The sequence below is a fragment of the Erpetoichthys calabaricus genome, chromosome 1 (genome assembly GCF_900747795.2).
Source record: "Erpetoichthys calabaricus chromosome 1, fErpCal1.3, whole genome shotgun sequence".
Lineage (NCBI taxonomy): Eukaryota > Metazoa > Chordata > Cladistia > Polypteriformes > Polypteridae > Erpetoichthys > Erpetoichthys calabaricus.
Window position 1 is genome coordinate 337813414 of NC_041394.2, and position 14276 is coordinate 337827689.

The window sequence follows — 14276 nt, forward strand, 5'->3', positions numbered from 1 at the left end:
ATAATTTACATACCTTGGCAGAATCAGTGACTTGAACAGCTTGTAGGTTTCTCTTGGCAGCTTGACAAATGATCTTGGCAGTTGTGGCTGAAATCTTGGTTGATCTACCTGACTGTGGCTTGGTAACAACAGAACTCCTAACTTTCCACTTTTTTGTCAGAATTTGAACACCCATCCATCCATCCATTTGCCAACCCGCTGAATCTGAACACAGGGTCACGGGGGTCTGCTGGAGCCAATCCCAGCCAACACAGGGCACAAGGCAGGAACCAATCCCAGGCAGGGTGCCAACCCACCGCAGAATTTGAACACCACTAACAGGCATTTTCAGATTTCTGGATATCATTTTATATCCTTTTTCTGATTTATACAATTCAACAACCTTTCCTTGCAGGTCCTTTGACAGTTGTTTTGCTTTCCCCATGGCTCAGTATCCAGCAAAGTCAATGCAGCTCAGCATGAATTTAAATCGACTGTTTATACACAGACACTGGTTACATCCAAAGCAGTTACAGATATGGACACTCTCCTTTAATTACCCTTAATTTGAACATGTGTATTTATATTATCAGCCCCAACATTCTAGGGTATGTAAACTTTTGATCAGGCCCTTTTGGGGGATTTAAGTTATCATTATGAGTTAATAAATTGTTTTGCCTTAACACACTCCCTAATTAAAAGGAAAGTTTTCTGCATGATTAATTATATTTTGCAAACAATGTCCAATATTTCACAAATTCTGCCAGGGTATGTAAAACTTATGAGCACAACTGTATGTGTGCTTCATGTACAAATTTCAGCATGCTTCGGACAGATAAAGACATTTATTTTCTGAACAGCCAAGTTTTATTCCCTACCTGAAATTCTAATTGAAAGATCCTTTTCACATCCTACATTGAGACTGTACAGTGTTGAATACCTTAAAATTTATTTATAAAACCTAGAAATGTTCCGCTAATCTTCATCAGATCTACCCAGTATAGCTTCAGGACTAGAGAGGCTGGTTCAAGGTTAGGAGATTGTACAGAAAATAAAATGCATTGCTGACATTTTTATAATTTTTTTTATTTTTTTCCTCCACTCTGTCCTTGGTGCTCTGTTGCAGAAGTGATGGCAGGGTTGGTGTCCATTAAAAGAGCACCGGGGAGTTTTACATTATGGACTTTGTATTAAATATCACTATTCAAACAGAATTCAAATGAATTTAAAAAAAATCTCCTTGGAAGGCAAAATTGAAATTCAAATGTGCAACAGCTGCTGTATATACAGTATAGCAGATATTTTTGAACCTCCTACTTGAGCTCCAGCTCCTTATCTGCCAAAAAGGTTAAGTTCCACGTCCCAAAGGCCAATTTCTATTTCCAAGGGCTAATATAGTAGGGTCCATCCCACTCTTGCCTGACTGCCATTGCATCTGTCCTTCTGAGCATCACTGTCTGCCTTGTGACAGGTAAGTGTATATGACAGCTCCTCGCGGCTTTTTTGGACTGAGGTCAACAGAGTTATGCCCACCAGACATTTGCTGGCAAACAGCAATCCCAGGCCAGGTTCTAGCTGAGGTTCTCTTTTTAATTTAATAATACTGATATTTATGTTGATCAGTTATGCTTCATAAAGTTCAATTCAATACAGTCAGCCTTCAGTTTATTGAATCACATATCCCATTACTAGTATCTAATAATCTCAGGCCTCATTACAGGAAAACAGCGCAGTAGCAGCAGACCCTCACATAACAGGTGAGCATCCCTGCAAGTAATAAAGTGGCTTATCTGAATACTAACCCTTAAATTATTCAGAATGACTTCTAATTGTTTGATGCGTTAAACACCTTTCATTTCTTATAGCTGATATCTGTAATTTTGAATTCCATCTCCTCTTCATGTTTGTCTTTGTTACATTATTGCACAATTTCTCTTTTGATTTTTATTGTACTGAACAGTTCTCCTTCACCTTGTATCGTAATCTTTACTCTGTAAAGCACCTTATCATGACATCTGTTGATGCCATCTAAAATAACATTTGACTGCTTGTTACCTTGAAAAATATAAATAACCTGTGTAAAAAGGTCAAAATCAACACACTTAAAAAGGTTTGGGACAGCCACCCGTATATTATCCCTGGCTGCAATGGGTTGATTTTTGAGACCAGTGTCTTGGTTGGAGTCCAGACATGAACTGCCGAAGGTTTGAATAGATGGCGGTTTTAAGTGACTAAACTGGAAGTGACGTAGGGAAACCAGAAGTGAGCTTCTTCTAACATTAGTCTAGGTGCCAGAACCAAAAGTGACATAATCCTAGGTGCCGGAACCAGAAGTGATGTCATCCTAGGTGCCGGAACCAGAAGTGATGTCATCCTAGGTGCCGGAACCGGGAGTAATGTCATTCAGGGCGCCGGAAGTGACGCCTTCAGTGTTGAGTCAGATAGGTTTCCTCGCGGCTGGTGTGTAGAGATAACAGGAGAAGGTTTAGCGCACCCCGCCACCCCCTGGCCTGGCATGGAATTACCTTCGCTTGGTCCATACAACATCCTCCTACTCGCACGTGTGTGACACCTGTCTCATGCTCCTACTTTGTTTCCACCAAGTTGTCATAGAAATTAAATCGGCTCATCTGTAGTTTAACTAATACATGAATCAAATCCAGTTGCCTGCCATACAGCACTTTTACTTTTAGTCACAATGTATGTAAGTGAAGTAGTAGAATACTGGTGACAAACTGTATGAGATGGGCGTATTCAAGCCTGTTGGCCTCTCACTTCTCACTTCCCATGTTTGTTTAACACCTGATAATTTGTGATGAAGAGTTATGGATTACTGTCAACATTATATAGTGTTATTTCTTTAAACTACCCGATTTGACATCAAACGTTGTTGAGAAGCTACTATAAAGAGAAATTGAAATGTTTTTAGATCTGAATAGTGAAGTTTTGATGGAATTCAATCCTGTTCTTTTAACAGCAGGGAAGAAGCAACTGCCATTTACTGTGTTGCCAAGATGGATGTGAAAGAGGAGCCATGTGAGAGTAAAATTAATACCATGGAGATAAAGACTGTGAGTATTAAGGAAGAGGACTGTAAATGGGAGTCTGTCCACCTCAGCATTAAGGATGAGGATTATGAACTGGTGACTGTGGGCATTAAAGAAGAGGCAGAGGAGACATCTGTCAGCGTTGTTGAGCATAAATATAAAATTATGGAACACACTGACTGCAAAGTGAGGTCTGAGTCACTGCAGTCTGGCCCAAAGAGTACGGAGGAAATTTCACCTGTTGGAACTCACGAAGATCAACCATCACTTCCAAATCAGCCAGAAGAAAGTAAGTTTAACCTAAAAATATGTTTTTGTTTTTGGATCAGAGACATCAGCTTTGTATGTAAAACCTGGAAATGTAGTGAGGTTTAATATTTAATGGCGAAAGGTTGGGGGCACTTTTATAAAAAAAAAATGTGTGATTTGAACTGGTTTTGGGAAGCACAAGAGTTAATTTCTATTTATTAAAGTAACACCAGAGATTTTGGGTGTCCAGGGTTTAATTTTGAAATGATTAATCTCTTTTTAGACTTTCCATCATGTTTTTGTGATATAGTAGACTGCACAGCGTTGGGGGTCATCCAGAGTTTTATTTTCTTCATGAATGTTGTTTTTCTCTCCTCAATTGCCTCCTGGCCATTATCTTTATTACCAACATAAGAGGCATTGCCATGACCAGTTTTTGTTAGCCAATGGAGTTACTTTTGTATGTTTATATACTGTAGATTTGTATATAAGTGTTGCATACTGTCAGACAATGAATTATTTAGCAGAAGTGTGTCAAAAAACGCGACTTTATATCAACAGCTATACATTTGCGTAATGCCTTCCTGGGACTGTGACAGCCATGTCATAACTTTTCTGTCTTTTTAATTTTCTTCTTTTATAGTCATTCTGGTGTGTGTTCAGACAAAAGTGTATGTGTATGTCTATTTAATCATTAGCTTATTTATCTACTAATTTATTACTTATTTATTTAAAGAGCTCCTGTAAAAAGCCAAATTTCCCCCTGTGGTGGAGTGAGATTGATTGGTCTCTCTGTCAGCATTTCAGTAATTTACTGGTAATGCATTATAGTTGTAAATGTGTCTATTAACATTGTGAGCGTGTACTCCATGAAGTGCATTATGTTAAAAGAACTGCAGAGTTCATCAGTTTGTGTGGTTTAGGCCTAAATGGTGGTGTTGGGGTCTTTTTAAAAAAAGTTGGGCTCAGTTTTGTTGATCTTATTCTTTAACATTTCATTTTCAAGTGAACTCATGAGCAAAGGGAAAAGGGAAGCTGCACTCTGTGAGCTTGGAAATGTGGATATTCAAAGGACAAGTTGAACATTTTGCAAATCAGGACTTCAACAACATTTATTTTTACATCACCTTTTTATAGAAAGGATATAATTCAAAGTGCTTTACAAGATGTCAAAGAAATATTTACAAGCAATGAAAAAACAATTAAAATTATGATATGAATAATAATTAATACATCTTATACAAAAAAATAAATAATGCAAACTTGCAAAAGATAGATAGAACTTAATTTGTCCCCAGAGTGGATTTTGGCCTTTTACAGATGCTCCTTAAATAAATAAATACAGAAATAGAAATAAATAATAAAGACAGAATTAGATTTTTTCCAATTTCAAATAGTATAGAACAGGGGTGGGCAATGTCAGTCCTGGAAAGCCGCAGTGGCTGCAGGTTTTTGTTCCAGCCCAGTTTCTTAATGAGAAGTCAATTATTGCTGATGAAGTACTTATTGCTTAAGTGACATTTTGATGCTTCATTTTAGTGGTCTCGCTTGTTAAGGTTCCCCACCCTTAATTGCTTATTTTATTCTTAAACAGCTGCATTCGCTGTTTTAATGGCTCCTTATTAGCAATAAGATGTAAATGACAAAGCATCCAGCAGTTCTCCAGCTAGCTTTTTTCCAATTACATCTGTGTGTGTTCATCATGCACTGTTTGATTTAATAAAACACTTCATAGAAAAATGTGAAAGACTGAAAATTATCCGTTTTAGACTTCAAATCATTTGGATGATACCCTTGGAAAGGATAAAATCTACGATATAAGAGCCTTTACAATACACAGATTAACAAGTCATAAAATTAAATAAGGTCTGAGATTGGCAAGGATTGTTTTCTAATTAAAGAATTGGGTTGAAATGAAAACCAGTAGCCACTGCGGCTCTTCAGGATCGACGTTGCCCTCCCCTGATATAGAACATCAGTTACCCACTTAATTAAAAGAGCTGGGCTGGGATTTTTCCAGTTGAGCAAGATAAGTCTACGTGCCAATAGTGAAGTAAAGGCAATCATAGTTTGTTTGTCCTTCTCATCTTTAAGCCCATCTGGGAGCCCACCAAACACAGCTGTTAATAGGTTAGGAGGGATTGTGACTCCAAGGCTGTCTGAAAGGCATTTAAAGATTTTTGTCCAGAATGGTGCAGGCCCAAAACATGAGGCCTAGTGAGGCCGGACCTTGATCGCAATGTTCACAGGTTGAATCTTGCCCTGGATACATTTGGACAATTTTAAATGAGAAATGCGCTCAATAAAAGATTTTAAGTTGAATGGTTGAGTGCTTTACACATATATATTCCAAGCTTGGCTTCCCCCAACTCCTTTTCTGAAATGTTAAGTGAATTGTCTTTTCCCCACCATACCCTGAATCTTTGAAAGGAAGGGACTTTAAAATGTTTGTATGTATTGCAGAGATGCTATGTAAGTCTTTAAGACTTCTGGAATAGAAATAGGTGGGAGGTGAGGAAAACTGTGCAGGTTCTGTTTAGCAAATGTACTAATTTGAAAGTAGTGGAAAATTTGTGTGGATGAGAAGTTAAATTTGAAACTTAATGTCTTTGCATCCTATGAACAATTATCTATGTACAAGTCGCTTAAGTGTTTTAATCCCGAACATTTTCTAAACATTAAATACTGTGTATGTTTGAGAGGGTAGAAAAAAGGTGGTTGTCATGTAAAATTCCAGCATATTATTGAAAAGTGGCCTTCTTCATCTGAACCTATGTTGAGTATTTGCTGATATCCCATTCTAGATATGATCTGCTCAATTGTTTCCATACTTCACATTACTTGAAATGCACATTAAGCTTACTGGTCTATAGTAACTTGGATCAGCCTGATTACTCTTTTTATATCATGGGATAATATTTGCTAACCTCCAAGCTAAATGAATTACCCCTGTGTGCAGAAATGTTCAAAAAATATTTGCCAAGGATTTGTAGATGTACCAACTAACTTACTTAAGGATCAAGGATAAATATTATCTCGTCCTGGTGATCCATATTACTAACCGAGAATACATCGGTTATGGACGCAGGGACACGGCGATGGGACCATGAGACGTACTGCGCAGGCTTGCGTCTCATAAACCGCAAGCGAGGTCGTATCCACCGCGAACGAAGGAGTCACGGCCCAAGAACGAAAGAGCTCAACTAATGTGAATGAGAAATGAAGCAACAACGCGCCCATAGCTACCACTAACGACACAACCACACAAAAAAAGAGGATTCTGCGCTGCACCCCAGAGTCAAACATGAGAGTCTACGGAGGCCCCACAGGTCCACAAACATAGTACGAAAGGCGCAGGCGTCACCGCCATATTATGAGTGGCACTACTGTGGAGTGAAGGCGCAGGCGTCACCGCCATATTGTGAGTGGCACTACTGCGGAGTGAAGTTAGGAATAATGTGCTGCTTGGGATTGTACAAACCGCTGAACGCTTTACACCAAATTCAAACACAATGCAGCTCAACGATACAAACACGAGCCCACCTGGATAAGATCAATGAACGCAGGCGCCTACAACGCGCATCTGAAACTGCGGAAGCAAAGCAGGCACGGGTTCAAAATGAAAGACCACAACTGACGGAGATAAATAATCTCTTTCAAATCTATTTCGGGTTACCCAACACCAGGGGTTGGCGAGCGAAGCGAGCAGGGGGCAGAGCCCCCTAGTTTATTAGATTTCAGCCTATTTAATCCAAGAAGCACTTCTCCCTCTACACTCTCCAGCTCAATAAGCACTCTATTTGTAGTCTTGTATTCCCTGATAGCCAACATAAACCAGTCAGGCATTGTCTAGAAAAGACACAGTAGCCACAATGTAGGGTGAAGGAAAAGAATTTGGTGCAGTGGCAGGAGTGGGACTAATCCAGGCATATTAGACCTTTTAAATAAAAATGGTTATTGGAATATGAAACATCACTTCTCTAATGTGTGTAGTCCGAGCATCAACTCAAGGTTCTTTTTTTTTCTTTTTCAAAATTTTTAATCAAGGATCATCTCTCTCCTACTCTGGAGTTACCCCACAGGAGAGTAGTCACAACTACTGGCTGATAGAATATCTGCAGGAGTTTCTTACATATGTTAAAGGAGCCCAGCCTCCTCAGAAAACAGAGCCAGCTTTGCCCCTTCCTGAGTAGAACCTTTGTGTTCTCTGACCAGTCCAGCCTGCCTTCCAACTGCACTTCAAGGTATTTATAGGTCTTGACCCACTCCACATCAACCCCTTCAATGGAGACACCACATCTCGGAGGTGGTCTAGGCTTTCAGTGCTTGACTTTTATCGGCTTATAAAACTATGGTGGAGATAATTAACTTGCACCAAAAACACAAAATAGATCAAATATACATTAAACACAGCAGATTTTAATATAATTAGCATAAATAAATCATGACTATATTAACAATATAATGGAGAGCTTAAATTGAATTGGTGTGTCATAATGCTGACCAGTGCTAGTCTCACTCCAACGTAGACACAAGAAAGTGCACTGATCCAACATCTCACTAATCTCCTAATCTTTCTCCCAAACCATTACAGCTCTTGGAGGCCAGTGTCTTAATGTATGACCTTTCATATTTTTTTGTTTTTCTTTGGTAATTTATATAAGTCCTTTGGAATTAAGTGGCTTTATTCTAATTGAGGAAAAATATCATGGTGTAATTTAATTATTAAGAGTTAATTTCACATACTTGGCCTGGATTGATAACCTTTGTTCAGTATCATCATAACTGAAGATTATTATTTTCTTAATCTATTAATTAAATTAAAAAAAGAACAACATCATTTTAAATAATATATTAAGGGTATGATGACATTGACGAGGAGGTTCTGTAATACAGTTAACAAAATGTAACCAATGACCTTGTCAATTGGGTCTTTTGATCAATTGGGCATATGATCTGTTTGGTTTACTATTTCAACTTCTTGGCTACAATTATTTTGCTAATGTGGTGAGCAGTTGTAATACAGAAGGCCAAGTTAACAAGGTGTGTCTTCCACAAGCTATTTTCTGAATGCTTATGATTGTAAAAGAGTTTGCTCATAATTTCGGCTTATTTTTATTTAATGTTGTGAATTAAATTTGGTAATAGGGAAATGGATTAAAATTAACCTTCGATTTTTACTTTTCAACTTAATACAGGAGACAAACTGCACTGCTGTTCTGAATGTGGCAAACAATTCTGTCACAGGAGTAACCTTTGGAGGCACATGAAAATTCACACTGGAGAGAAGCCATATTGCTGTTCTGAGTGTGGCCAAGAGTTTTTGCACAGGAGCAGTCTTCTGAGGCACAGAAGAATTCACACAGGAGAGAAGCCATATTTCTGTTCAGAATGCGGCAAACAATTCTGTTACAGGAGCAGTCTTCAGAAACACAAAAGAATTCACACAGGAGAGAAGCCATATTCCTGTCCTCAGTGTGGCAAACAATTCTGTTACTTGAGTACGCTTCAGAACCACAAAAGAATTCACACAGGAGAGAAGCCATTTTGCTGTGTGGAATGTGGCAAACGATTCTTAGACAGGAGTACTCTTCAGAAACATACTACAATTCATAAAGGAGAGAAGCCATTTTGCTGTTCTGAATGTGGCAAACAGTTCTCCCATAAAAGCGGACTTCGAAGCCACAGAAAAATTCATACGGGAGAGAAGACACATAGCTGCTCTGAATGTGGCAAACAATTCTATGACAGGAGTAGTCTTCAGAGGCACATTAGAATTCATACAGGAGAGAAGCCATATTTCTGTTCTCAATGTGGCAAAACGTTTTCGCAAGTGAGCAGTTTTAAGAACCACAAAAACATTCACATGGGAGAGAAGCCATATAGTTGTTCTGAATGTGGCAAAAAATTTTTGACGATGAGTAATCTTCAGAGTCATAAAAGAATTCACACGGGAGAAAAGCCATATTTCTGTTCTAAATGTGGCAAACAATTTGTGCATATGAGCAGCCTTAGGCGACACACTGCAGTTCATACAGTAGAGAAGGAGGGAGCTCTGAAGGAGTAAGTCGATTTATGAAGAAGAAAGAAATGGAGGAAGGAGGGAAATGTAAACCTCCTACCTTCTCAAGTCTTGATAAGTAGTTTCAGTTGTTGGAAACCTCATCACTACTCTTATAGTATGATTTTTAAAAAAGTATTCATTCTGACCGAACATCTCCCAGGATGAAAAGATGCCAAAAATTCTACCTTGGCGTTCAATAAAGTGATGGTGACAGTGATTGAGCAAAGTCCTCAGAGAATAAGACCTCTGATGTGGTGTCACTCCAGATCGACAGTGTTGCTGACCCCACAACATAGGAACAAGACCATAAAAGTCCAACTTGAGCAATAAATGAAAAAGACAGAACTGTGTAGTCGTCATAAAGAGAAGATCATGTACTACTACTTTTGTGCAGTAAATCCAGAATTTCCAACTAAAGGGTATGCCAAGATGACTTGCAGAAAACAGGAATTCTTGAAAAGTAATCCCTACATCCAAATTAAGTAAGATAATTGATGCAAACCTCAGATCTCTAATTGGAATGATTAAAGAAAGAAATCAGATAAGGCACGACAAATAAAACGCCAGTAAAGAAAAGTAAAATATAAAATAATGCTGAAGAAATTCAACACCCAGATATAATGAGAAGGTGATGGGGTATATATATTCTGACATGAAAGCACCAGCAGCCAAACTAAATGAAATAAGAGAAGGCAGGGTATATTTAAAAATAAACACCCAAATATGACAGAAATATTCCGTAAATGATGATCATGCAGAAATGGAATGTCCTCCGAAGCAACCAATTTTGTAATTATGATATACACACAATAGACAAAGAAGTTTTGGAGTTGTATAAAATGGCAGAGATGGAAGAACATTAAATTAAAAGCAATGACAAAATTATTGTTTACGTCAACATGTCCAAAGGCCACAAGAGACAACAGCACTGGATGGTGAGTAAAGTGGAGTGGCAAGAAATATAAATATTAGGAAAATCCATCTGCAGAAACTTGTTAAATCTCAAAAAGAAATGAAGTTACAAAAGAGAATACCACCACAAAACAAAAAAAATAAATAATTCTGCATACATGTCCAATAATATACAAATATCAGTGCTGTCCAAAACTTTGCATCCTGATATCTGAAAGAGTTGTGGTCTTGACTGAAACTGATTACACATAGGGATCAGCAATCTTTGGACTTTAAGCTTACCCGATCCACCCTAATGAACTGACATTTATAGAAAGTATTTAGCAATGCAACAAACTAATAAATACATTTAAAACAAAACAGCCTCCAGTTATAAAGCTTAAACATTTTGCAAAAGTAAATGCAAACCACACTCTCTCCCTCCTTGTATGTACACGTAGTCAGTTCAACTTCCTGGACAGCATAAGTGAGAATTTTAAAAATTGGATCAACAGAAAAGAAAAGACAACTAACAAGACCACAGATATAGTAGGAAATATGCTACCCCAAGTAGACCAGGGATTTTCTCTTTTTGTACATGGGTGTATGTCTTTTTCTGGTATCATTTTATTGTCAACTGTTCTAGGGAGACACACAAGTGAGACTGTCATTGTGCTGTGTATAAATGACAATAAACTTAACTTGAATCTATCATGCAAGATTCAATAATATGTTCACAGTTAGGAGCTACCATGTCAGTCATTTAACACAAGTTTAGACCTCTGATATGGAATTTCAAAATGTAAATCTACCAGAATGTTATACAAAAAAAATGTATTTAATATTTGTGTTGTATCTCATGCAACATCTAATATGATTGTATGCCCCACTTTTTTAATGTTCTCCAAGTCATGTCACGTTAATTCAGATTTTATATTTTTGTTGAGAGTGACTGTATATTTTAAATATTCCTCACAGGTGGCGCAGTGGTAGTGCTGCTGCTTTGCAGTAAGGAGACTGTGGAAGATTGTGGGTTCGCTTCCCGGTTCCTCCCTGTGTGGATAGCGCTTTGAGTACTGAGAAAAGCGCTATATAAATGTAATTAATTATTATTATTATTATTATTATTCATTTATGCCTGAAAGACCAACAACACATTTTAAATACAAAGTCTACATCTGAAGTAAACACAGTTTTGATGGGAACTGGCAATTCAGTCATTCATTACTCATCAATCCCAGTTCACGTAATTTTTCAAAGTATCATAATTTCAATTGTTGAAGATCCCCAACGCACTAATATATACCACATTGTTTGTAAATTATGACCAGCATCCATAGTTTTCAGAGTGAAGTAATCTTAAATATCCGTGAGAAATGTACTCTTAGGCAGTGGGCATCTGTTGCCCTTTGTTCTAAGTAAAGAACTTGTTTTAAAATGAACCGTTTCATCTACACTAAAAATTGTCTTTATTTACACATTTATGTTCTGTATAGCCTTAACATCTGTTAAATTGAGACCCCATTCCTTCAGTATTTCCTACTACACACAGTAGTTCAGTTGAGACCTTGCAAGTATGTTATGCAACTTTAATTTGTATGTGAAAACTTCTTCTTCTTCTTCTGCTTCTTCTTCTTCTTCTGGTTGCCAGAGCGGATCATCTTTTTCCATATCTTCCTGTCCTCTGCATCTTGCTCTGTCACCCTCATCACCTGCATGTCCTCTCTCACCAAATCCATAAACCTTCTATTAGGCCTTCCTCTTTTCTTCTTACCTGGCAGCTCTATCCTTAACATCCTTCTCCCAGTATACTCGGCATCTCTCCTCTCCACATGTCCAAACCAATGCAATCTCGCCTCTCTGACTTTGTCTCCCAACCATCCAATTTGAGCTGACCCTCTAAGGTCCTCATTTCTAATCCTGTCCACCCTCGTCCCACCCAATGCAAATCTTAGCATCTTTAACTCTGCCACCTCCAGCTCTGTCTCCTGTTTTTGGTCAGTGCCACTGTCCCCAACCCATATATTATATCTCAATAACTTGATATATCTTCTTGCCCTTTTTAATTGCTTAGGTAAGAGGTCTGGATGTGGGCTGATATGAGTCAACTATGATGCCTTAGTTCTTCCTATAAGGTATACTGACAAGTGTCAGAATCTTCAATATATAAACTATATCCAATAGTTCCCTCCCTATTTGCAAAATGTAACCTTTATTCTTGTCTGTGCTCCAAATGTCATAATTCTGTCCATGTCCATCTGTAGTGATTCAATTTCCTTGTCTCCATATCTGTCAATCTATTTGTCACCTGCAAGTTAACCTGTTTGTTCATTTAATTTTTATCCAGATCATTTCTATGAATTAAAAAGAGCAGACCCCAGCACTGACCGTTGATAGCTGGAACTGGCATCAGAAAGTTCCAAAACCCCCATAGAGAGTCGTTCCTGGTGTTTATGCCAGTTTTGCTCTCATCTATACAGTCAGCCCTGAACTTCTTTTAGTTTGTTCATGGGCCCTCATGCAGTACCTTACCAAAGTCTTATTTTTACTTTTATTTATTTATTTATTTATTTTTAGTTAAATTTTATGTTTGCGATTCTTGCACTTGTTTCCTCCTGGAATTCCAGCATATTAGTGACACACCATCTCCCCGTCTAAGCCTGTGTTGACATGTGTTGCTCAATTTTTCCTTTAATAATTGTCTCCATTTTATATTTTATGTTACACTTTGTTTTCAGCCTATGCTTTGGATCATCTGCTATCACCTTTTTTAGGTGATTTCATAAAATATGAGGCCCATGTTGTTTTCATTATATTTGCCTTCTGTCTTTGAACAAGATAAAAAAACTAATCTCCAAGTGAATCCATTTGGTATTTGTCTTTGTCAAGGAAATTTCACTTTTCAATGAGTTATTCTCAAATAGGGCATGCTGTCCAAAATTTCCACAAGTCCCATTTTGAAACCTTTGTTGAATTTCTAAAATCATTTTTGTGAAATTGGAGAACATCTGTGCAATCTCAATTACTGATGTATTTACTGTTTCAAATTTCCCTTATGACAGGCTATTTCAACTTGTACTATATATGGCAAGACAGATCTGGCAAAACAAATTATTGATAAGCCAGCCAGATTTGGTGTGCCCTCTGAGTTCTGAGCTCAGGGACCTGCATCTGAGCACTTCATTGTGCAGCTGGATTTTTAACTTCCAGGGCGGTTCAAGTGGGTGACCACATTTCATTATCCCTCATTCTCAACACAGGCCCTCCACAGGGCTGTGTTCTGAGTCCTCTGCTGTACTCTCTCTACACATATGACTGCATGGCTGTATATGACTCTGACATCATTGTCAAATTTTCTGATGACACAGATGTTGAGCAGCCTTACCTAGAAGAAGTGGAAAGTCTGTCACTCTGGTGTCAGCACAACAGTCTACTCCTGAATGTCAGCAAGACAAAGAAGATGATTGTGGACTTTGGGAGAAAATAGCAGAGGCACCACCACCCCATTAGTATTACCAGCACTAAGGTGGATAAGATGAACAATTTAAAATAACTCAGTGTTCACAGCATATAGGTCCTGGTCTTTTCCATATATATTGACACCTTCTGCATGGCAATGTCTTTACTGCCTCGGGGATCTTAGGTGGCCTTCCCAGATACTAAAGAACTTTTATGCATCCATCATCAAAAGTATTCTGACAATAAGTGGATTGATAACAGCAAGCAGCGAGACCACAAGGCTCTGCAGAGGGTTGTACAGTCAGCTGAATGCATCACTGGATGTGCACTCCACAACTTCCAGGACATCTACACCAAGCAATATCAGTCCAGGGCAAAGAAATGAAAATGTGCTGTGGTCAGGTAAATGCTAGCGCTGCCTAAAGTCCAGCTCAGAGGGACGGAGGAGGAGCTTCTTCCCACAGGGCATCTGCATGTTGAATAAGGAAAGCATCTGAAATTACATGATGCCCTGTTGTTAATTCTCTTACATTAAGGTATTTATAAGTTAATAAGTTATTTATTTAGTTATTTGTACATATTCAAAA

The 14276-nt window shown here is 38.1% G+C and overlaps 1 protein-coding gene across 1 annotated transcript in view; it reads left to right on the top strand.

Moving 5' to 3' along the window:
* Positions 1–10515, top strand: part of LOC127527644 (zinc finger protein OZF-like) — a 25000-nt gene extending 14485 nt beyond the window's left edge. The window contains exons 2-3 of the mRNA XM_051926931.1: positions 2957–3315; positions 8474–10515. Coding sequence (XP_051782891.1) covers positions 2994–3315; positions 8474–9342 — 1191 coding nt within the window. The 5' untranslated portion in view covers positions 2957–2993 and the 3' untranslated portion in view covers positions 9343–10515. The remainder of the gene's footprint in view (positions 1–2956; positions 3316–8473) is intronic.
* The last annotated feature ends 3761 nt before the right edge of the window (positions 10516–14276 follow it).